The following is a 23,525-nucleotide window of genomic DNA, read 5'->3' as shown; positions in this document are numbered from 1 at the left end:
ACAGAATTCCCCCGCCAGCTGGTCTACCCTGTCCTCACCTTTCTGGTGGGATCCATCTGGGAAGCAAACGGGCATTACGTAGTTGTTCAGGGTGGCTTCTTCGGAGAGTTTGACCACAGCGATGTCATACTCAAACGTGGCCGCCCTGTAGGACGGGTGGATGTGGATGGCCTGAGGGCGGAGAATTTGCTCCGTGTCATCTCGCCTCTGAGTTCTGTGCTTCCCTGTCGGGAGAGGATGGAGGAGGAAAAGGAGAAGGAGGAAGAATATCAGAATAATAGGAAAGGAAGGGGCCTTGGAGGTCTTCTAGTCCAACCCGCTGCTTAGGCAGGAGACCCTATAGCAGAGGGGGGCCAGGTTGTTCACCAGAGCACCGGACGGAAGGACGAGAAACAACGGTTGGAAACTGACCAAGGAGAGAAGCAACCTGGAATTAAGGAGAAACTTCCTGACAATGAGGATAATTAACCAATGGAACAGCTTGCCACCAGAAATCGTGGGCGCTCCATCACTGGAGGTTTTTAAGAGGAGACTGAACAGTCACTTGTCTGAGACGGTATAGGTTGTCTTGCTTGAACGGGGGGCTGGACTAGAAGACCTCCAAGGTCCCTTCCAGCTCTATTCTATTCTGTTCTATTCTGTTCTAAATGGCTGTCCAGTCTCTTCTTAAAAACTTTCATCCACAACTTCTAGAATTGGGAGATTTCTAGTTTAATGAAGAGAAGGACTAGGGGGGGACATGATAGCAGCCTTCCAATATTTGAGGGGCTGACATAGAGAAGAGGGGTGTGTGTCGAGCTCTTCTGCAAAGCACCCGAAGGCAGGACAAGAAGCAACAGAGGGAGAGAAGCAACCTGGAACTAAGGAGAAATTTCCTGACAATCAGAACAATTAACCAGTGGAACTCCTTGCCTCCAGAAGCTGTGAATGCGCCAACACTGGAAGTTTTTAAGAAGAGACTGGACAGCCATTTGTCTGAAATGGTATAGGGTTTCCTACCTGGGCAGGGTTGGACTAAATGACCTCCAAGATCCCTTCCAACTTTATTATTATTGTTGTTGTTGTTGTTGTTGTTGTTGTTGTTGTTACTGCAAGTTGTTCCACTGGTTTAATTGTCCTCACTATCAGGAAGTTCCTCCTTAGTTCTAGGTTGCTTCTCTCCTTGATGAGTTTCCATCCGTTGCTTCTTGTCCTGTCTTCGGGCGCCTTGGAGAACAGCTTGACTCCCTCTTCTTTGGGGCAGCCCCTGAGATACTGGAAGACTCCTATCCTGTCCCCCCCTGGTCCTTCTCTTCATTAAACTGGACATCCCCAATTCCAGCAAGCGTTTCTTATATGTTTTCGCCTGCAGTCCCCTGATCCTCTTTGTTGCTCTTCTCTGCACTCTTTCTAGAGTCTCAACGTCTTTTTTACATCGTGGTGACCAAAACTGGATGCTATATTCCGTGTGTGGCCTTACCAAGGCCTTGTAAAGTGGTATTAACACTTCCAGTGATCCTGATTTTATCCCTCTTGTTGATGCAGCCTAGGACTGCATTGACTTCCCCCCCTTGACTTTGCTTATTGGACCCACCCCCCCAGGACACTGCAAACATCAGAAATACATGAGGGATGCCAAGTGCCTAAATTATGATCACGTGACACTAAAGATGCTGAGACGGTCATAACTGTGAGGATGGTTTGCAAGTGACTTCCTTTCAATGCCACTGAACTGTCGCTAAGTGAATATTTGTTAGTCGTGGATGACCTGTAAAAGCCTTTCCCCCTCACTGAGTGGCAACCTTGGTTTCTTTCGCAGTGATCGCTTACCCAAAATAACGGTGAAGGAAGACAGGCTGATCACGTCCGTCGGTTGGAAAACCGGGTTTTCTGGGTCCAATTCCACATGGAGGCAATGGGCAGCGGTCACAATCCACCGGTTTCCTAGAAAAGACAAAATACAACATCAGGAGCCCCCTTCCGCTTCTCTGGGTGGGCGGCCTTGCCCCCTGCCGTGAAATGTGGGGTTGCAAAAACATCACAGTGCTGTTTTGTCAGGGTAAATGATTTAAAGGCTAACCAGCTGATGTAATGTAATATAAGGTGGATGATGCAATGATAGGAATGACTCAGCAGGGTCTGTGTCTCTTTAAGAGCAAGCAGGGTCTGTATCTCTTTAAGAGTCTGAGTATAAAAGGGAAGGCTTTGCTGGAGTCTCTCTCTCTCTCTCTCTCTCTCTCTCTCTCTCTCTCTCTCTCCCTCTCTCGTCTGTTTCCTGCTGCAACTGCTGTGTGTTGGATTCTGCTGTATTACCACGTCTATGTATATTGTTCCTGGTCTATGATATTATAGATAATGTAATATAAACCACCATTTAATATAGACCACTGTTTACTCTATTTACTCCAGGGTCACACCAGCGCAATAAGACTGTGCATGCTCTGACACATTTCTCCTATCCAGATCTCCAGTATACGGGTAGACCTCGGACTTACTTCCCCAATGGAGCCCAATTTTTCTGTTCGCTAAGTGAGACATTTGCTAAGTGAGCTTAGCCCCATTTTATGACCTTTCTTGCCACCGTCGTTCAGTGAACCACTGCAGATGTCAGCACGGTCGTTAAGGGAATCTGGCTTCCCCCGTGGACTTGTCGGAAGGTCGCCAAACAGGATCACGTGACCCTGGGGGACGCTGCAACCATCATAAGTACATGCCAGTTGCCAAGCCTCCAAATTTTGATCCCATGACCGTGGAGATGCTGCAATGGTTGTAAGTGTGAAAAAACGGTCATAAGTCACTTTCCCCACCCCAGTGCTGTTGTAACTTCGAAAAGTTACTCAATGAACGGATGTGATTTGAGGATCACCTGGGTTCATTTTTGCAAGCACAGCCACCAGATGCTGCCATGTTCCAGCTACACGTGTGTACCATGGAAGGACGGGGTGCATATCCAAATGCCCCATGGGGTATCTCTTGCCCAGGTTGTGGGACACCACACAACACAACTCTCCTGGGTACTGAACACTTTTGACCCAGGATGTTGAGTTGCCAAAGACCTGAACAGGCTGGTGGGTGCCACCACTGAAGTCCAGTTCACACATGATACCAATGTTCCTCGACCTGGGCAACTTGGAGATAGGTGTTCTGTCCCAGCCTACGTGAGTCCTGATTATGCTCACAAGGAGAACCTCCTCTTCCAACAAGCAGGCAGGAACCGCAAGAAAAAAACCAACCCCTTTTCTTATTCACAGACCTGAGTCAATGTCCAAGGTGAACAAACACAATCCACAGAAACTCGATTCTCAACCTGAATGGTTGTCTTTGGCAACCAGCACCTCCCACACCTTCCCTTTTATAATGCAGCCCAGGCGTGGCTTCCTAATGCCTTCTCCTTTGCCTTTGGAGCCACCCCATTGCATCCCTCTGTCCTACTCACTTCTCTTGGCGGTGCTTTCATGCATCCTGGATATTTCCCAAGTGTGCTTCATCAATGTCCAACTGAGACTCCCAGCACAGCCGTGTCTCTGCTGGAGCGGGAGTAGAGGGGCCAGGCTCCTAGTCCAACTGTAAGTTTTGGAGCTCCTCAGAGCCTTCCTCTGACTTTAATGTCACTCCAGGCCCCTCCTCCTCCTCCTCCGATTCCTCAGACTCAGCTGTCAGATCCACTGGCTGGCTGGTGAGGAATCACAACAATAGGTGGACTTCACTTGCCCAGAATTCCCCAGCCAGCAGGGTGAGTCAGCTTTTCCCTAACTCGGGTGTGATTCACACATTACGCTGGTGGGTTCTCAATCTTGGCAACTTGAAGATGGGTGGGCGTCAACTCCCAGAATCCCCCAGCCGGCAGAGCAAGGACTCTAACAGGTCGACCTATGACCACAACGGACCCCAACATTTCTGTTGCTAAGTGAGACATTGGTGAAGTGAGTTTTGGCCCATTTTACGACCTTCCTTGCCACAGGGGTTAAAGGAATCACTGCAGGTGTTAAGTTAGTCACACAGCTGTTAAGTGAATCTGGCTTTGACTGTTGACTTTGCTTGTCAGAAGGTCGCAAAAAGGGATCACGTGACCCTGGGACGCTGCGACCGTCGTAAGTACATGCCAGTGGCCAAATATCTCAGTTCTGATCACATGACCACAGAGATGCCGCAACGGCGATAAGTGTGAACAATGGTCATAAGTCACTTTTTATGTCACTTTTTTCAGTGCTGTCGTAAATTCGGACCATCATGAAGTGGACCGTTATATGTCAAGGATTACCTGTATTTCAGTCCCCCTCCTGGTGATTTTCCCCCCCTCTTCTGCTGGCATAATATAATCCAAAGGTCTCTTACCTATGAGTGACCCTCCGCAGAAGGGACGTCCGTTCCTGTGGAGCATGGCGATCCATGGGGAAATTCCTCTTTGAGCATGTCGTCCCTGGATGATGTGGGCCAGGGGGCTTCGGGAAAATTTGGGTTTCCCACAGACTGGGGAAGAACAGAAAACCAAGTTTTAAGAACAGCGTTTCAGATGGGTGGACTTCAACTCCCAGAATTCCCCAGCCAGCATGTTACAGCAGGAAACGGACAAGAGACAGAGAGAAAGAGACACTCCAGCAAAGCCTTCCCTTTTATACTCAGGCTCTTAAAGGGATACAGACCCTGCTGAGTCATTCCCATCATTGCATCATCCACCTTACATTACATTACATCAGCTGGCTGGCCTTTAAATCATTACCGTGACAAAACGGCACCGAGACATTTGAAAACCAGATTTGCAACCCCAAATTTCACGACAGGGGGTAAGGCTGCCCACCCAGAGAAGGGGAAGGGGGCTGGCTGGGATATTCTGGGAGTTGAAGTCCACAGGCCTTAAAGTTTGAGAAAACTCGGATTTGGAAGCAAAGAAAAGGGGCAGATGGATTGCAAGGAATAATTTTTATCCAGTTTCAGAATGCCGTCATGTGACAAAATTATGGGATGGCATCTCCGGCAGCCCAATGCAGGTAGCCCTCCATTTACGACCCAGAATTTCCATTGCTAGGCAAGACGGTTGTTAAATAAATTGTGCTTGATTTTTCTGACCTTTCGTGCCATGATTGCTAAGCGAATCATTGCGGTCGTTAAATGAATCATACAGTCATTAAGCAAATCCAGCTTCCCCATTGACTTTGCATGTCGGAAGCTGGCTGGGAAAGTCACAAAATATAGATCACGTGATCCTGGGACGCTGCCACTGTCGTAAATACACAGCCATTGCTGACCACACGCATTTTGATCATGTGACTATTGGGAATACTGCAATGGTCACAAGCATGAGGACCGGTTGTAAACCACTGTTTTCATGCCGTTGCAACTTTGAATGGTTGCTAAACCAACTAGAAGTCAAGAATTACCTGTAGTACGGATGTAACCACTGTGAAATGGTATGGTTTCCTGCCTGAGCAGGGGGTTGGACTAGATGACCTCCAAGGTCTTTTCCAACTTTATTATTATTATTATGATTATGATTATGATTATGATTATATTAATAATATTAATAATAATAATAATAATAATAATAATAATAATAATAATAATAATAATAATAATATTGTCTCAGCTGCTAGTGTTAGAGGAAATTTGAATGGATTTAAAGAACTTAGAGGCGATGTCACAAGTATCGTTGTGTAAACGGTTTTATTCATTTTCTTAAAAGTTGTTAATACAGAAGATTAGGGATCCTACAAAACAGAGTACAAAACCCATAATAAAGGGCGTAGTATCTCTTAAATATGTAAGAGAGTCCAGATTACCACACCTAAACACATTTTATAATATAATATTTCTTTCAACGATGGACTGATGTCATTTCTCATTGATGGCTGCTCGCCAAAGGGAAAAAAACTGAACATATAAAAGGATAGAGACAAACAACTCTGCGTTTTATTGAGAAATTGTTTAGGCATCCATCCCGGCTGGGGCTCCAACTGGACAAGGGTGCCGTAAAGCCGCACAACCTTGATAAAGCAGTACAGGATTACCAAGCAAGGGGATTTATTATACATAACAAGGTAATCCTCAATTTATGACCACGACGGAGCCCCAAATCCCTGTTGCTAAGCGAAACAGACGTTAAGCGAATTTAGTCCCACCTTTCCGGCCGCAGCTGTTAACTAAATCACTGCCCGTGTTAGGTTACTAACGCAATGGTGAAAAGGATCGGGCTTCCCCCGTTGACTTGGCTTGTCAGAAAGTCGTCAAAGGGGATCACGTGACAACCCCCCCCGGGGACGCTGTGACCGTCATAAATATGAGTCGGTTGCCAGGCATCTGAAGTTTGATCAAGTCATCACGAGGAGGCTGCAGCCGTTGTATCAAAAGTGGCCCCTAAGTCGCTTTTTTCCGGGGCCGTCGTAACTTTGAATGGTCACAGGGACTATTTGAGGGTATGTGTAGGTGCGTGTGTGTGTCTGTGCAGTGGTGGGGTTCAAATATGTGGACAACCGGTTCTCTGTGTGGATGCCACTTCCGGAAGTTTATTCTGGGCCTGGACAACAAAAAATTAGCTACTGGTTCTGCCAAAGTGGTGCGAACTGGCTGAATCCCACCACGCTCTGTGTGTGTGTGTGTGTGTGTGTGTGTGTGTGTGTGTGTTTGTGTGTGTGTGTGGCAAAAAAAGAGAACAAGGTGGCAGTTGTAGCTGTGCATTGAAAGCTCCAAAGTGTTTTGATGTCAGATCTGCAGCTTCATTATTTTTGACCCTATTTCATAAATGCCTCTGAATACATAGGTAGTGCAAAAGGGAAAAAAAATGGATTAACTAAAGTAATCCATCGCGCAGAATTAAAATGGCCGTTCAGACAAAGTGCTCCGAAGCTAAAGGAGAAATTCAGGTAGTGCTCGGTTTACGACCATAATGGAGCCCAACATTTCTGTCGCTAAGTGAAACAGGAGGTGAATTGTCTCCCGGTTTATAATTTTTCTTGCCACGGCTCTTAAGCGAATCGCTGCGGTGCTTAAGTGAATAACAGGGTCGTTAAGTGAATCTGGCTTCCCCCATTGAATTTGCCGGTCAGGAGGTCGCAAAAGGGGACCTGGGGATGCTGCGACCGTCATAAACAGGAGTCAGTTGCCAAGCGTCCGAATTTTGATTACATGACCATGGGGGATGCTGCAATGGTCGTAAGTGTGAAAAAAAACAGTCCTAAGTCGCTTCCCCCCCCCCATGCTGTCGTAACTCTGAATGGTCACTAAATGAATTGTCATAAATTGAGGATGACTTGCATATTGCCTTATCTTTCTTGTACGGCAACCGAATCTTCTTTAAATGGCTGAGCAACGTTATCCCTCTTTGCAAGAAAAGAGAAATAGAATTTCTCCACTGGAAGCATCTGCCCCAACATTTTTTACAATCCTTTCTTTTCGGGGGGGGGGGACGGAATGTGCTAGGGAAAAATCAGAAATGATGCTTAGCTAAAAAAAAGAAAATAAAATAATAATTGAAAGGCTGGTTTGGATAAGCAAAAGGCTGAACGCCAGTGAAATGTTGTACACAACCACCACGAAACCACACAAATGTTTGGAGTGTCTCGCTGAATTTGGGAATTCTGCATTTTTCCAGGGAGGCTCTCCTTCACCTGGAAAAATTTACTCAACCATTCAGACTTGGGGTTACAAATGATTGACAAAGGCTCAAATGTCTTTCTACCGTCAAAAGACCAGATTCCTATTCCAGAAACGGCCACTAGAGGGAGCAAACGTCCCACCAAAAGTGTTTCTCAGGCTCCCGAACTTTTCAGATTGGACTTCAAGTCTCAGAATTCTCCAGCCAGCCTGGGGAATTCTGGGAATCGAAGTCCACACATCTTAAAAATCGAAAAACCTTGTCTTAGCCTGACACAATCTTAAATCATCCTTCTTTCTACAAAAAAATGACAAAATTCAGCGGCAACTGTCCGCCTGCCGACCCCGAAAAGCTGGGAAGAAAATGGTAAATGATGCCGTGGATTTCATTCAATCGGTGCCAAGTACACTTTCTGGAGTTTGCCTGGTCGTAATGTGGGAATGTTGCTTCTTCTCAGTTGGAGTGCCTGGAATTCTACGCCAAGCTCCTTCAACCAAAAGTAGCAGCAGGAGGAAACATCTCCAGATCTTTCTCCCCCATCCATAATGCCCTCCAAGAACTTGGAATGTTGGTGAGCCTAGTTGACGTTCTTCAAACGCAGACTCAGTCCTTGGATTGGAGCTCAGCTTCCTCTCTAGTTCATCTCTTCTCCAGACTGGAATCCAGGAATGTCCACCCTGTTTTCTCCTGCAGCCAGTCCACATAATTGGACACCTTGGTGTAAACCCCGTAGACTTGTTCACTGCCACATTCTTCTGGTCCACCCCAAGAGACCAATCCTTGGGCCACCCACCTCCGGTCGTCCACATCTCGGATGACGAATGCAGCACCGCTGTCTCCTAGGCAGGTGTCTTTCCCTCCTTCATAATAACCGGCGCAGAACATGTTCTCCGTCACGCTGTAATTACCAGATCTGGACTCATAGCTTGTCTTGCACTCGGCGTGAAGGACCACAGGAAGCTTCACGTACTGAAGAACGTCTGACAAGGTCTGCATCTCGGAACTGATCACTTCATCCACTGTGATGTTCGGGTTGGAGATACCCCAACCGGCCACCAAGCCCAGTGTGTGGGCTTGAGGTCCACCCAACTCATGTTGCCCCTGGGGTAGACACACTGGCATAATGTGAGGTCCCATGGTCACCTTCTCCTTTAGCTTGACCAAAGCGATGTCATGGTTGTAATTCTGGATGTTGAAAGATTCGTGGACGATGATCTCCTCAACTGTCAGGTTGACCGCGTTGATCTTGTTCCGGACGTCGTGGAGGCCCAGGTAGACATTGACATGTTCTTTGGAGACCGCGGTCACGGTGTTGTCCCGTCGCTGGGAGCAGAGGACGTGGGCAGCGGTCAGGACCCACGATTCGGTGAGGAGGGCCCCGCTGCCGAACCATCGGTTGTTGGGTACCCGGGAGGTGTCCTCAACCACGATCAGAGCTTGCCAGGGGAAAAAACCAGGTTCTGCATTTCTCCCGCCAATTATCCGCTTGACCAAGGTTGGCAGAGGGCGGCTGGGTTGTCCACACACTAAGGAAGGAAACGACACGGCACACAGTTAGCGTGTGACACTTCCGAAACGATTCAGAAAAAGCTTGTCAATTGTGGCGGTAGATTATGCCAGATTTGCCCACCTATCCTCTGCAGTCCGATATCCTACAACGCAGTACAGGTAATCCTCAACTTACGACCGCGACTGAGCCCCAGAATTCGTGGGGCTAAGCGAGGCGGGCACTAAATGAGTTTTGCCCCATTTTGGGGGGGGCCACAATTGTTAAGCGAATCATTGCAGCGGTTAACCGACTCATGCAGTCATTAAGCGAATCGGGGTTCCCCCCATTGATTTTTCTCGTTGGGAAGGTCGCAGAAGGGGATCACGTGACTCCCCCCCGCAGGGGTGCTGCAACCGTCATAAGTATATGCCAGTTGCCCAGCCTCCAAATTTTGATCGCGTGAGCGTGGGGGTGCTGTGACGGTCGTAAGTGTGAAACGCGGTCCTAAGTCACTTTTTCCAGTGCCATTTTAACTTGGAACGGTCATTAAACAAATACTTGTAAGCCGAGGACTTCCTGTATTTGATACTGGTTCTTTGGAAACTGGACTGCTTTTAATTTCATTGAGAGAGGCCTCTGGATGGACCATTGCCAGCCGTGAAAACGCAAAATTTGCAGGAACGATTTTAAAATTAAGAAAGCTTGCATTTCATTTTCTTTTGATATTGCCCCCTGCTTTTAAACTTCAATTACAAGACAGATTCGTCCACATAAACCAAGCGCATTTAAATAGCAAAGACAAAAAGAAAATCAAAAAGAATCTGTGGAACAAATTATTTTTCAAACATGCAATTCTTTTCCCCCGGGATAAAATCCTCTGCAATTGTTTGGTTTGTTCTGATTAACATTCTCTTAAAATCCATGCCAAGTTTTTTATTTTTATTTTTATATTATTATTATTATTATTATTATTATTATTATTATTATTATTTTCACGCACATCAGTCGTGATCTTCATTTTTCCACAAGGGTTAGGGTGTTAAAAACATCAAGATTTGATCATATCATCATAGATGTGATCTGGAGGTTTTTGACCATCCTTGGAGAAATATCTGCTTCTACCTTTGAAGACCATCCTTTATTTATAAGATTAGATAGATAGATAGATAGATAGATAGATAGATAGATAGATAGATAGATAGATAGATAGATAGATAGATATGGATAGATAGATAGAGATGTATGTATGTATGGATAGATAGATAGATAGATAGATACCGGTAGTTAGATAAGATAGATGATAGATAGATTGATAGATGATAGATAGATAGATGATACAGATAGACAGATAGAAATAAATAGATGATAAATATAGATAGTAGATGACAGATAGATATAGAGATAGATAGATGATATATAGATGGATAGATAGATAGAGAGATGATAGAGGAAACGTGACAGACAGACAGACAGACAGACAGACAGACAGACAGATAGATAGATAGATAGATAATATAAAATAGATGATAGATAGATGATAGATAGATCATGGATAGATGATAGATGATAGATAGAGGTAGATAAATAGATGATAAATAGATATAGATAGATGATAGATAATGATAAATAGATAGAGATAGATATAGATGTTAGATAGATAGATGATACATAGATGATAGATAGAAAGATACAGAAATAGATGGATGAATGGATACATAGATATAGAGATAGATAGATGATAGATAGATAGAAAGATATAAAGATAGATATAGATAGATGATAAATAGATATAGATGATAGAGATAGATAGATAATTGATAGAAGATAGGCAGACAGACAGACCCATGCCCTATAATCAATAAATCCTTCTGGGGTCTGTTCACTGGCATGGATCTTAAGAGTGAAACCTACAAATTTCCATTCTATTCAAAGATTTTTGCCCATGGCATGATCTACCAGCAATGATGGAGACCCTGTACGTGGCAGGATCCATCATTGCTCATTTGCGGATCTCAAATACCTCGGTGGGATGTGAAGGTGCATGGCCGTGCATGCCTACGGTGGGGAAGCAGCCACATCGGTCTGTCTAGCTAGGACAACACCCTGCTTGTTCTTTGGAGCTGACCTAGGACCACTGGCAACACAACAGAACAAGTAAAGCTGTAGGGGTGTCGCTCGCACACCATGGGGAAGCGCATTGATCCTTCGGCTCGGCTCCCCAGGATTACCAAGGCTAAAACATGAAGAACGGTTGCAGGAATTGGGTATCTCTATTTTAATGAAGGGAAGGACGAGGGGGGACATGATAGCAGTCTTCCAGTATCTCAGGGGTTTCCCCAAAGAAGAGGGAGTCAAGCTCTTCTCCAAAGCGCCCGAAGGCAGGACAAGAAGCAACGGATGGAAATGAATCAAGGAGAGAAGCAACCTAGAACTAAGGAGAAACTTCCTGACAGTGAGAACCATCAACCAGTGGAACAGCTTGCCACCAGACGTTGTGGGTGCTCCATCACTGGAGGTTTTAAAGAAGAAACTGGACAATCGATTATCCAGAATGGCACAGAGTCTCCTGTTTGAGCAGGGGGTTGGACTAGAAGACCTCTGAGGTCCCCTCCAGCTCTTATTCTGATTTATTGATTGAAATGGTCTAGGGTCTCCTGTTTGAGCAAGGGGTTGGACTAGAAGACCTCTGAGGTCCCCTCCAGCTCTTATTCTGATTGATTGATTGATTGATTGATTGAAATGGTCTAGGGTCTCCTGTTTGAGCAAGGGGTTGGACTAGAAGACCTCTGAGGTCCCTTCCAGCTCTTATTCTGATTGATTGATTGAAATGGTCTAGGGTCTCCTGGTTGAGCAAAGGGTTGGACTAGAAGACCTCCAGGGTCCGTTTCCAACTCTGTGATTCTGTAGTTACTGGATGAGCCAGCATGTCCATTTTTCCCGTGGCACAAAAACCAGGGTTACACCATCCAGGCTGAATTGTGAGAGCAGGTGATGGGGAAAAAAAACACCACAAACACAGCCAAGCATTTGCTGTCCCACAGCTGTACCAATGAAGGCTTCAGCCAGGATAAATCAAAACACCAACACGTCGCTTCCACTTTGCACATCCACTTTGCACGTGTGGAGAAACTCCTTGGTGCTTCAAACCAGGGCAAACCGTGTGGATTTTCTCCTGCGAAAGCAAAGTCCGAAAACCTACAACGGGTTGCGGGGATTTCAGTGGGTAACGCTAAGTTTCTACTACAAGCTCCGGTCCAATGAAGGGAACCAAGTGTCTTTGCGTCCCAATTGAACGCGCCGTGCGAAGGCGGCAGCTGAAACGTGTTGGGTCAAAGTTTAGTTTGCAGCTTCCTTCTGACAATTCCACGCTTTCGGTGAATTTCCTGACACACCCCAACCACCTGGGCCTGGACTCCCCGGCAAGAAAACCCAGTTAGTAGCCAGCTTGCCACACCCTCAGCTCTGCCCTGTCCTCCTTAGGAAGAAAACCCAGTTAATCCCTGGCTTGTCTCTCCTGAAAACCGACGACACTCTCAAGAGGTCTATTTTGGCCTTGTTGATCATTGCGGACGGAGGACGTTTTGCAGAAGACGGTCACAATTTTGGCCTGAAAGAAAGGAGGCCGTGCTCGGGGTGTGTGTGTGTGTGTGTGTTTGTGTGTGTGTGTGTGTGTGTGTGTGTTGCCGGGACCAATTGGGGTTACCTGGCTGGCAGGAAGGCAAACGGGTCCCCAGCTCACTGCTTCTCCAAGCGCCTTTCGCGTTGCAGGTGAAGATCCCTGCCAAAAAGCAAAACGCGGAAATCCCGGTTATGGGGGGTGACATCCACGGCCGACACCCCGCCTTGCAGAATTGCAGAGATTTAAATATATCCCATTATATTTTATTCTGTGTTATTATTCTGTTACCATCTTCCTTTAAAATATTAAGGGAATCCACAAGCGTCTCCAATAGATAATTGGCAATCAAGCCAAAACTAAGTTAATCAACTAAAATTAGCAAGCTGCTTCAATTCCCACCCCCCCCCTCACAAAATAAGGGACCTGGACCCAATCTACATATCAAAGGAGAGGGTCTACAAGCACAAGCGGAGTTAATTAAATTAGGTCTCCCGAAGGAACTGCGTGTTCACAAGAATAAACATGCCTACACATACAAGCGCACACACACGTGCCCCTCATGTGTCGCCCTAGAATCAGCACGCAGACACTTTCACACCCTGGACAAGCCCCCTCCCTTTAAAACACGTATCGCTGTACCCCATTTCTCTGCAGTCATGTGGCCGGCATGACTAGACGCCAAAGGCGCACGGAACGCTGTTACCGTCCCACCGGAGGGGTCCCTATTTTTCTACTTGCATTTTTACATGCTTGAGAACTGCTAGGTTGGCAGAAGCTGGGACGCGTAACAGGCGCTCACTCTGCTACGCGGCACTCGGGATTCGACCCGCCAAACTGCCGATCTTCTGATCGACAGGCTCAGCGTCCTAACCCACTGAGCCACCGCGTCCCTATACACACACACACACACACACAAACACTCAAAATCTTTTAGACATATGGTATAATATTCTTATTTTCTAATCATTTCCACGTATCTTAAATTGCTCACCAAAATTTCTTTTATTTCAATGTTTAATACTTCCTTCCTCCTCCTCTTCGTATGCATCATCTTATATTTAAGCTAGTAAATTTTGATCATTTTTATTTATTCTTGCGCAACCTCGGCTCCAGTTGGAATGCCAAATTGTTCTTCTGGCACTGAGGATGGACCAAGCATCCTTCCCCATTCCAGCCCTGCATATCTTGGCCCCATTCTGTGACTGCGCTGCATTCACAAAACACCCTTAACTTGGATCTTGACCTAACCCTGTTTTTGGGGGGTTTGTTTGTACAACAGCTAGAACCAGAAGCCAACCCAAAGGGCTGGGGCGAACTCAACAGGCCAAGCCACGAAACGCCACCCAGGGTATAGGCTAGCCCAAATCAGATGTGTTGTCTGAATGCATCTGCGTGATAAAGAGGGCTGGGGACATACAAGCAACGTGTTCGCCAGAGGCCCCCAGGCAGACACTCACCTGTGACATTGGGAACCATTTGGTAGAACGGCTCTTGGCAGAAATACTGGATCTCTGACTGGTAAGTGGTCAGGTTTTGCGGGGTGGAGAACGTGACGAAGCCGTGCGAGATTCCTGGGGGAGCTTTGCAGTCTGCAACTGGAAAGGGAAACAGGGAGAAGGGGGTTACTTCTGAAAACAGCTGCTTTATCATCCTCGTCTCGCCTTTTTCTTTGAAATCCATCTTGGATTGTACCGTCACAGCCGCCATCTTCGAACAGAATGGAACAGAACTGAACAGAACAGAATAGCAAATACAGAATGGAATGGAATGGAATGGAATATAATAAAGAATCGAATTGAATTGAATGGAAGAGAACGGAACAGAACAGAACAGAACAGAACAGAACAGAATAGATATTGGATCTAGAATAGAATAGAATAGAATAGAATAGAATAGAATAGAATAGAATGGAATAGAATGGAATGGAATGGAATGGAATGGAATGGAATGGAATGGAATGGAATGGAATGGAGTGGAGTGGAGTGGAGTGGAGTGGAGTGGAGTGGAGTAGAGTAGAGTAGAGTAGAGTAGAGTAGAGTAGAGTAGAGTAGAGTAGAATAGAGTAGAATAGAATAGAATAGAATAGAATAGAATAGAGTGGAGTGGAGTGGAGTGGAGTGGAGTGGAGTGGAGTGGAGTGGAGTAGAGTGGAGTAGAGTAGAGTAGAGTAGAGTAGAGTAGAGTAGAGTAGAGTAGAATAGAATAGAATAGAATAGAATAGAATAGAATAGAATAGAATAGAATAGAATAGAATAGAATAGGAATAATGAGGAACAGAACAGAATAGAACAGCAATATAAAATAGAATATGGAGTGGAATTTTTTATTTATTTTTTTATTTTATTTTATTGGATTTGTATACCGCCCTATTCCCGTAGGACTCAGGGCAGTTTACAGGGCAGTTAAAACCATGAATAGAAAAAATTAAAAACAATTAAATTAAATTCAAGCCCCAAGAGTAAATCTAAAACCCAGTTAAATTAACAACCCCACGGTCTGGACCAAACAGATCGAAGAGCCAAGTTTTCAGGTCCCGGCGAAATGAGCGAACGTCGGGGGCAGTCCTAGGTTCTGTGGGTAGTTGGTTCCATAGGGCAGGCGCACCCACAGAGAACGCCCTTCCCCTGGGAATAACCCGCCGGGTACCATGCCGGGTACCCGCCGGGTACCATATCATTAACCGGCGGTACCATGAGAAGGCCCTCCCTGTGGGGGCGCACAGGACGATGGGAAGATGATGCCGGCAGCAGGTGTTCCCTTAGATAGTCGGAATAGCATAGCATAGCATAGCATAGCATAGCATAGCATAGCATAGCATAGCATAGCATAGCATAGCATAGCATAGCATAGCATAGCATAGAGCTGGAAGGGACCATGGAGGTCTTCTACTCCAGCCCCCGGCTCAAACAGGACACCCTATACCCTCTCAGACAAGTGACTGTCTAGTCTCTTCTTAAAAGCCTCCAGTGATGGAGCGCCCACGGCTTCTGGTGGCAGGCTGTTCCACTGGTTAATCGTTCTGACTGTCAGGAAGTTTCTCCTTAATTCCAGGTTGCTTCTCTCTTTGAAGCAAAGCTTCAGATCCTCCTGCCAAACGCCTCTGAGATTTTATTAACCTATTTTTTTCCCGCCGTTTGGTAGCCATGGTTTGTCTCCTTCAAACAATGAATCATAGGAATTCTGGCAAATGACGAATGAGGTATTCTTAGGCTGTTTTAGCATGCAGTGAGAAGGCGCTCCTTGGCCCTCGGGCGAAGGATGAAAATAGATGAATTCAGTGAATAAATTAAAGGTCTCATAGCGACCTGTCTGTGTGCTGAGAGATCAGATGCAAAGATCCTTTGGGGGCCTGTACTTCAATACAGCTGGTCCTCAAGTTACGACAGCTGATTTTGTGACTGTCCCAAGTGACAACAGCCCTGAAAAAAGTGTCTGACTTATGACCAGTGGTGGGATTCAAATACCTGTACCACCGGTTCTCTTACTGGATGCAGGACTGGGCCTCCGAGGCCTAGAACGGACTTCTGGAAGTGGCATCCACGCACTTCCGGTGGGCCATTCTAGGTCTGGGAGGCCTCCTCCAGGCCTCCGAGGCCTAGAACAGAGTTCCGGAAGTGGCATCCACGCACTTCCGGCGGGCCATTGTAGGCCTGGGAGGCCTCCTCCAGGCCTCTTCCAGGCCTAGAACGGAGTTCCGGAAGTGGCATCCACGCACTTCCGGTGGGCCATTCTAGGCCTGGGAGGCCTCCTCCAGGCCTCCGAGGCCTAGAACGGACTTCTGGAAGTGGCATCCATGCACTTCTGGCGGGCCATTGTAGGCCTGGGAGGCCTCCTCCAGGCCTCCGAGGCCTAGAACGGACTTCCGGAAGCAGTATGCTTTCCGCTGTTTCTCCGAACTCAGCAAAATTTAGCTACCGGCTCTGCTGAATGGGTGCGAACCAGCTGAATCCCACTATTGCAGCATCCCCCATGGTCAGGTGATCCAAATCCAGATGCTTGGCAACAGACTCGTATTTATGACGGTCGCGACGTCCTGGCTGGGTCACGTGATCCTCCCCTTGGGCGACCCTCTGCCAAGCAAAGTCAGTGAGGAAGTCAGATTCACTTAACGATCGGGTTACTAACGTAAAACTGCAGCGACTCCTTTAACAACGATGGGGGGGAAAGGAATGTCGTAAAATGGGCCAAAACTCACTTCCGAAATGTCTCGAAATTTTGGGATCGTTTGTGGTCGTTAAGTCGAGGACTGCCTGTAGACAGATATTTTTACAGTTGCTGCAGAGAACCCGCTGAAAACCTGGACAGCTTTTTTCAAGGTCGAATGTAGTCCTTGTGCTATGGCCACAACAGAGCCCCTGCCAAAAATTGTAAAAATTAAGCATGACTTATGCCAGGGCTTTTCAACCTTTTCACCCATTGTGCCACTTTTAGGATATGGCAACATCCAAGTACCACCAGTCACCTAGCAAGGGGTCAAAAACTTGATGACCAAAAGAAAAAAGGGAAAAAGTGATGAAGTACAGGTAGTCCTCAACTTACAACAGTTCACTTAGTGACTCTTCGAAGTTACAACGGCACTGAAAGAAGGGCCCCCCAAGCCACAGCCGAGCAAGACTCCTGCCTGCCCGCCCGGCGCTGCTCTTCCTCCTGTCCGAGGTTTTCATTGTTGTGAGCATTTCTGTTGAGGATCGGCAGCGGGGGGGTGGGGTGGGGGGTGTTTGGTTTTTATTCCCCCCCCGCTGGGTGGTTGCAGCAGGTTTTGGTCACTTCACATGACCCTGGGACACTGTGACCGTCGTAAATATGAATCAGTTGCCAAGCGTCTGGATGTACATCACAAGACCCCGGAGATGCTGCAACATTCCAGCTGATCGGCGCTTTTTCGGGCTCAATGGAAGCACCAGGATTAGTGCTGAGCTCCAGCTGGATCCTGGTGCTGATCCTGGTGCTTCCGCTGAGCCCCGACAGCCCTGCAGCTCCAGCCGTCTCTCGCTCAGGCTTGGGCGGTGCTGCCACTGGTTCAGCTCATTCCCCTCCCCCACTACAACTTTCCTAGGATGGTCACGTACCACCTGCCAGGTGCCAAGGTACCACAGGTGGTACCCGTACCACTGGTTGAAAAGCCCTGACTTATGCAACCCTGCTTTTTATTGTCGGAAGTTCCGGTCCCATCTATGTAGGATTATTTATAGTCTGGGCTGACTGTTTGATTTAGCATTTTCAACTAGTTTGATGTTTTCTCCGTTTTTTTTCTTTTTCTTTTACAAATTTTATTGGTTTATCAGAAAATAAAAGACGGGCGTTTCGTGTTTTGATCTTTCCTCTAGTTTTGCACGCCTCCCAGAGTCAACCGGAGTTTGGTGCCCATCAATTAAAATTAAGAATTAATAAATTACGTGGCCTAAAGGAATCGGAGAAGGTCCTCCACTTATGACTGGAGCCGAGACTAAAATTTCTGTTGCTAAGCGAGACAGTGTCTAAGTGAGCTTTGCCCCGTTTTACGACTTTTCTTCACACCGTCGCTAAGTGAATCCCTGCGGTTCTTAAGTTAGAAACAGGGTTTTTAAGGGAAGCCGGCTTCCCCCATGGACTCGGCTTGTCTGAAGGTCGCAAAAGGGGATTGCGTGACCCCCCCCGGGAGACGCTGTGCGACCGTCATAAATAGGAGTCAGTTGCCAAGCCTCTGGATTTTGATCATGTGACCGCGGGAATGCTGCAACGGTCGTATATGTGAAAAACAGTCCTAAGTCGCTTTTTTCAGTGTCGTTGTAACTAAATGAGCTGTTGTAAGTCGAGGATTATCTCTAATCACTTCCAGGCAATGTTTTCTCCGCGGCCGCTTGTGTGTGTGGCGGGGGGGGGAGTCCAGTCCAAAGATGAACGACTTGTGTGGCAATTTTTGTGTATTTTTCCTCTCTTCCCAGAATCACCACCTCTCTTTCTCTCCCTCCCTCCCTCCCTCTCTCTCTCATTCTCTCTTTTTCTCTTTTTCCTCTCCTTCCCTCTTTCTCCTCTCCTTCCCTCTTCTCTTTTTCTCTCTCTTTCTCTTATTCTTTCCTTCCCTTTCTTTCTCCTCTCTTTCTCTCATTCTCTCTCCTTCCCTCTCTCCTTTCTCTCATTCTATCTTTTTCTTTCATTCTTTCATTCTTTCCTTCCCTCTTTCTCTCCTTCTCTCTTTCTTTTTTCCTTCTCTTTCTCATTCTGTCTTTCATTCTTTCTCTTTCTCTCTCATTCTCTCTTTTTCTCTTTCTCCCTTCTCTCTTCTCTTTGTCTCTGTCTTTCTCATTCTTTCTCTCATTCTCTCCTTCCCTCTTTCTCTCTTTCTCTCACTCTCTCTTTCTGTCTTTCTCTCATTCTCTCCTTCCCTCTCTCTTTTTCTTCTCTCTTTCTTTCTGTCTTTCTCATCCTTATTCTCTCCTTCTGTCTCTTTCTCTTCTTCTCTTTCACTTTCTCTCCTGTCTTTCTCATTCTCTCTCTCTTTCTCTCATTCTCTCTCTCATTCTCTCTTTCTCTCCCTCATCTCTCTCTCCTTTTCTCTCACTTTCCTTGTCTTTCTCATTTTGTCTCTCTCATTCTCTCATTCTCTTTCTCTCCCTTTCTTTCTCTCATCCTCTCTCTCATCCTCTCTCCTCTCCTTCCCTCTTTCTCTTTCTCCTTCCTCTCTTCTTTCTCTGTCTTTCTCTCCTTTTTCTTTTTCTCTTCCTCTTTCTTTCTCCTCTTTCTCTCTCTTTCTCTCTCCTTCCATCTCTCTTTTTCCTCTCTCATTCTGTCTTTCCCTCTTATTCTGTTTTATTCTCTCCTCTCTTTCTCTTCTTCTCTTTCATTTTCTCTCTTTCTGTCTTTCTCCTTCTCTCTCTCTCTCTCTCTCTCTCTCTCTCTCTCTTCCTCAAAGTCTCTTCCCAATTACTCAAGGCGACCTGGGTGGTCATCTCCGTCCTTCTTGAAGGATTTCCTTGAAATTCACGTTTCCCTCTCTTGCTTTTTCTGGCACTGCCTAATCACTATTTGTTGTTCTCAGGAGTTTTATGTTTAAAAGCAGAAAAAAGACAGTTTGTTAATGGGAAAGAAAAGATAAGGCATGAATTTGCCGGTTCAAAGGTCTTCACTCATTTCCTGGCCTGGAAGATCCTAGTTTGATGTTAATGAAGTTGGTCAATGTTCTTTATTTTTTTAATTATTATTATTTTTGGCATGCTCTCGCAAGCTTTGCCAGGCTGCTCTGGGGGGGAAAAATGGGCCAAAATAATGTGAATTCTAGCGAGATATTGGCAGACTAAATTTCAACACGGCGAACTGTGTGTATGTGAATAGAAATACAATAAAATCAAATTGTGTGAATTTATAAACACACACACAAACATGCACAGGAAGAGACTGGACAGCCCTTTGTCTGAAATGGTATACGGTTTCCTGCCTGAGCAGGGGGTTGGACTAGATGACCTCCAAGGAACCTTCCAACTTTTATTATTATTATTATTATTATTATTATTATTATTATTATTATTATTATTATTATTATTATTATTATTTATTTATTATTATTATTATTATTATTATTATTATTATTATTATTATTATTATTATTATTATTATTATTATTATTATTATTATTTACACACAAGTGTTCCCAGAGCAAAACTGAACTCTTCTCCACTCATCCAGGATCTGATTACTGGGTTAACACAAAATCTTAAATTCTAAACTCAGCCAATGAGAATTTGCATGATACCTTAATCCATGTTTCTCAGGCTTGGCAAATTTAACATCCATGGACTTCAACTCCCAGAATTCCCCTGCCGGCAATTAGCATAAATCCAGTCGTGGATTTAGGTCCACGACTGAGCCTAAACTTTCTGTTGCTAGGTTAATTTGGCTCCGTTTTTTACAATCTTTCTTCCCACAGTTGTTAAGGAAATTGTTAAGTCAGTCACACAATTGTTAACTGAATCCGGCTTCCCCCACTGACTTTGCTTGTCAGAAGGTCACAAAAGGGGATCGTGTGACCCCAGGATGCTGAGACCGTCCTAAATATGAGTCCGTTGCCAGGCGTGTGAATTTTGACTCACGAGACCGTGAGGGATGCCGCAACGGTTGCAAGTGTGAAAAATGGTCAGAAGTCACCTTTTTACCCCTGGCGGTTGGAACTCCAGTCACTAACAAATGGTTGTAAGTCGACTACCTTATAAACTTCCTAACGGTGAGGACAATTAACCAGTGGAACACCCTGCCACCAGAAATCGTGGACGCTCCATCACTGGAGGTTTTTAAGAAGAGACTGGACAGTCACTTGTCTGAAATGGTGTAGGTTCTCCTGCTAGAGCAGGGGGCTGGACTAGAAGACCTCTAAGGTCCCTTCCAGCTCTATTCTATTCTATTCTATTCTATTCTATTCTATTCTATTCTATTCTATTCTATTCTATTCTATTCTATTCCATTCCATTCTATTCTATTCTATTCTATTATTATTTCTTATTCTATTCTATTCCATTCCATTCCATTCTGTTATTTCTTATTCTATTCTGTTCCATTCCATTCTGTTCTGTTGTTCTGTTCTGTACTACTCTACTCTCTGTTGTTGCTACTGGCGAAGTTGTGTCCGACCCATCGCGACCCCATGGACAACATTCCTCCAGGCCTTCCTGTCCTCTACCATCTTCTGGAGTCCATTTAAGCTCACGCCTCCTGCTTCAGTGACTCCATCCAGCCACCTCATTCTCTGTCCTCCCCTTCTTCTCTTGCCCTCAACCTTTCCCAGCATGAGGCTCTTCTCCCGTGAGTCCTTCCTTCTCATTAGGTGGCCAAAGGATTTGAGCTTCAACTTCAGGATCTGGCCTTCTAAAGAGCAGTCAGGGTTGATCTCCTCTAGGACTGACCGGTTTGATCGCTTTGCAGTCCAAGGGACTCGCAGGAGTCTTCTCCAGCACCAGAGTTCAAAGGCCTCCATTCTTTGGCGCTCAGCCTTTCTTATGGTCCAACTTTCACTGCCATACATTGCAACTGGGAAGACCATAGCCTTGACTATACGCACTTTTGTTGGCAGGGTGATGTCTCTGCTTTTTAGTGCGCTGTCTAGATTTGCCATGGCTTTCCTCCGAAGGAGCAAGCGTCTTTTAATTTCTTGGCTGCAGTCCCCATCTGCGGTGATCTTGGAGCCCAGGAAAATAAAATCTGTCACTACCTCCATTTCTTCCCCATCTATTTGCCAGGAATTGAGAGGGCCGGATGCCACGATCTTGGTTTTCTTTCTACTCTACTTTATTCCATCCCATTCCATGTTCTCTTTTCTATACTATTCCACTCCATTCCGTTTTATTCCATTCCATGTTTTTTCCTTTTTTTTCTATTCTGTTCTACTCTACTCTCTACTCTACTCTATTCCATTCCATTCCATTCTCCAGCTTTTCCACACATCTCCTGAACCTGTTTGTTGATGGAGGTGGTCAAGGTGCAACGCAAGCATCTCACACCCCCAGAAGCCACCTACAACAGCGAGTAGCAGGAGATTCTCCAGGGAGAGCTGAGATGGCTCCCATTTCTGGATGGATGGATGAGATTGTTCCGGGATGATCTCCACAATCAAAAAAACATTAGCGGGTGGCACCGCCACAGTTTTGCATGAATCACACCGCCAAAGAGACAGATGGGTTGTGATGCACACCCCACACACGTGTAGTAGGAGAAAACTATGGGTTTCAGTTTTCTGATCCACCCAGGGCTTCTCGTAGCCCACGAACCAGATGGCCCTTTGAAACCACTTACTAATAAAGAATATTAATCGCTCAGGGTTGAAACGAAGAGTGCTCTCTGAGCTAGGTTGTTATCCTGCAGACATTTCGTTGCCCAACTATGTTACATCATCAGTGACAGGACAGAGGGGGGTTTGTGGAGTGGAGAAGGAAAAGGGGAGGAGAAGGAGAAGGACTGTGCGGTTCTTGGTGCCCTCTCAGCTTGGCTCTTTTCTTGCAGACGTTTCATAAGCCAAACTAGGTAACGTCATCAGTGCTACAAGGATTGGGGGTTGAAGAGGAGGAGGAGAGGAGGAGGGAGGGAGGGAGGAGGAGGAGGAGGAAGAGAAATGAGGAATCCTTGGTGCTTTCTGAGCCGGGTTGTTTTCCTGCAGACGTTTCATTACCCAACTAGGGAACATCATCAGTGTAGAAGAGAAAGGGGTTAGCATTCAACCTTCTAGCACTGATGATGTTACCTAGTTGGGCCATGAAACGTCTGCAAGAAAAGTACCCAGCTCAGAGACCACGAAGGACCCCACAGTCCTCCTCCTCTCTCTCCCTTCTAGCATTCATGTTGCTACCTAGCTGGGTAATGAAATGCCTACAAGAAAACCACCAAGCTCAGAGAGCACCAAGGAGATCAACTCCTCCCTCCTCCTCCTCTCCACAAAGCCCGTCTCCCTTCTAGCCCTGATATTCCATAGATATTCTTCTATTCTGTTCTGTTCTGTTCTGTTCTGTTCTGTTCCGTTCCGTTCTATTCTATTCTATTCTATTCCATTCTATTCTGTTCTAGATTCAATATTCTATTCTATTCCTTTTCTCTGTTCTATTCTATTCAATTCTATATCCAATATACATTCTATTCTATTCTATTCTATTCTATTCTATTCTATTCTATTCTATTCTATTCTATTCTATTCTATTCTATTCTATTCTATTCTATTCTATTCTATATCCAATATACTTTCATTCCATTCTACCCTACCCTACCCTACCCTACTCTACTCTACTCTACTCTACTCTACTCTACTCTACTCTACTCTACTCTATTCTATTCTATTCTATTCTATTCTATTCTATTCTATTCTATTCTATTCTATTTTCAATATACTTTCATTC

General features: G+C 45.6%; 1 protein-coding gene across 1 annotated transcript; it reads right to left on the bottom strand.

Annotated features, from left to right (window-relative positions):
• Positions 1-38: 38 nt before the first annotated feature.
• On the bottom strand, positions 39-14,382 carry LOC310650726 (mannan-binding lectin serine protease 1-like; the record flags this gene model as incomplete). Its single annotated transcript, XM_083380309.1, has 7 exons — positions 39-224; positions 1,810-1,923; positions 4,315-4,449; positions 8,572-9,093; positions 12,760-12,834; positions 14,133-14,270; positions 14,337-14,382. Coding segments are annotated over 7 exons (1,216 nt in total), but the record flags the coding sequence as incomplete, so codon positions are not given.
• Positions 14,383-23,525: the final 9,143 nt, after the last annotated feature.

Source organism: Vipera ursinii (assembly GCF_947247035.1).
Source record: "Vipera ursinii genome assembly, contig: scaffold_374, whole genome shotgun sequence".
Classification (NCBI taxonomy): domain Eukaryota; kingdom Metazoa; phylum Chordata; class Lepidosauria; order Squamata; family Viperidae; genus Vipera; species Vipera ursinii.
The sequence above is the reverse complement of the archived record's forward strand: the minus strand, read 5'-3'. Positions and strand labels throughout refer to the sequence as shown.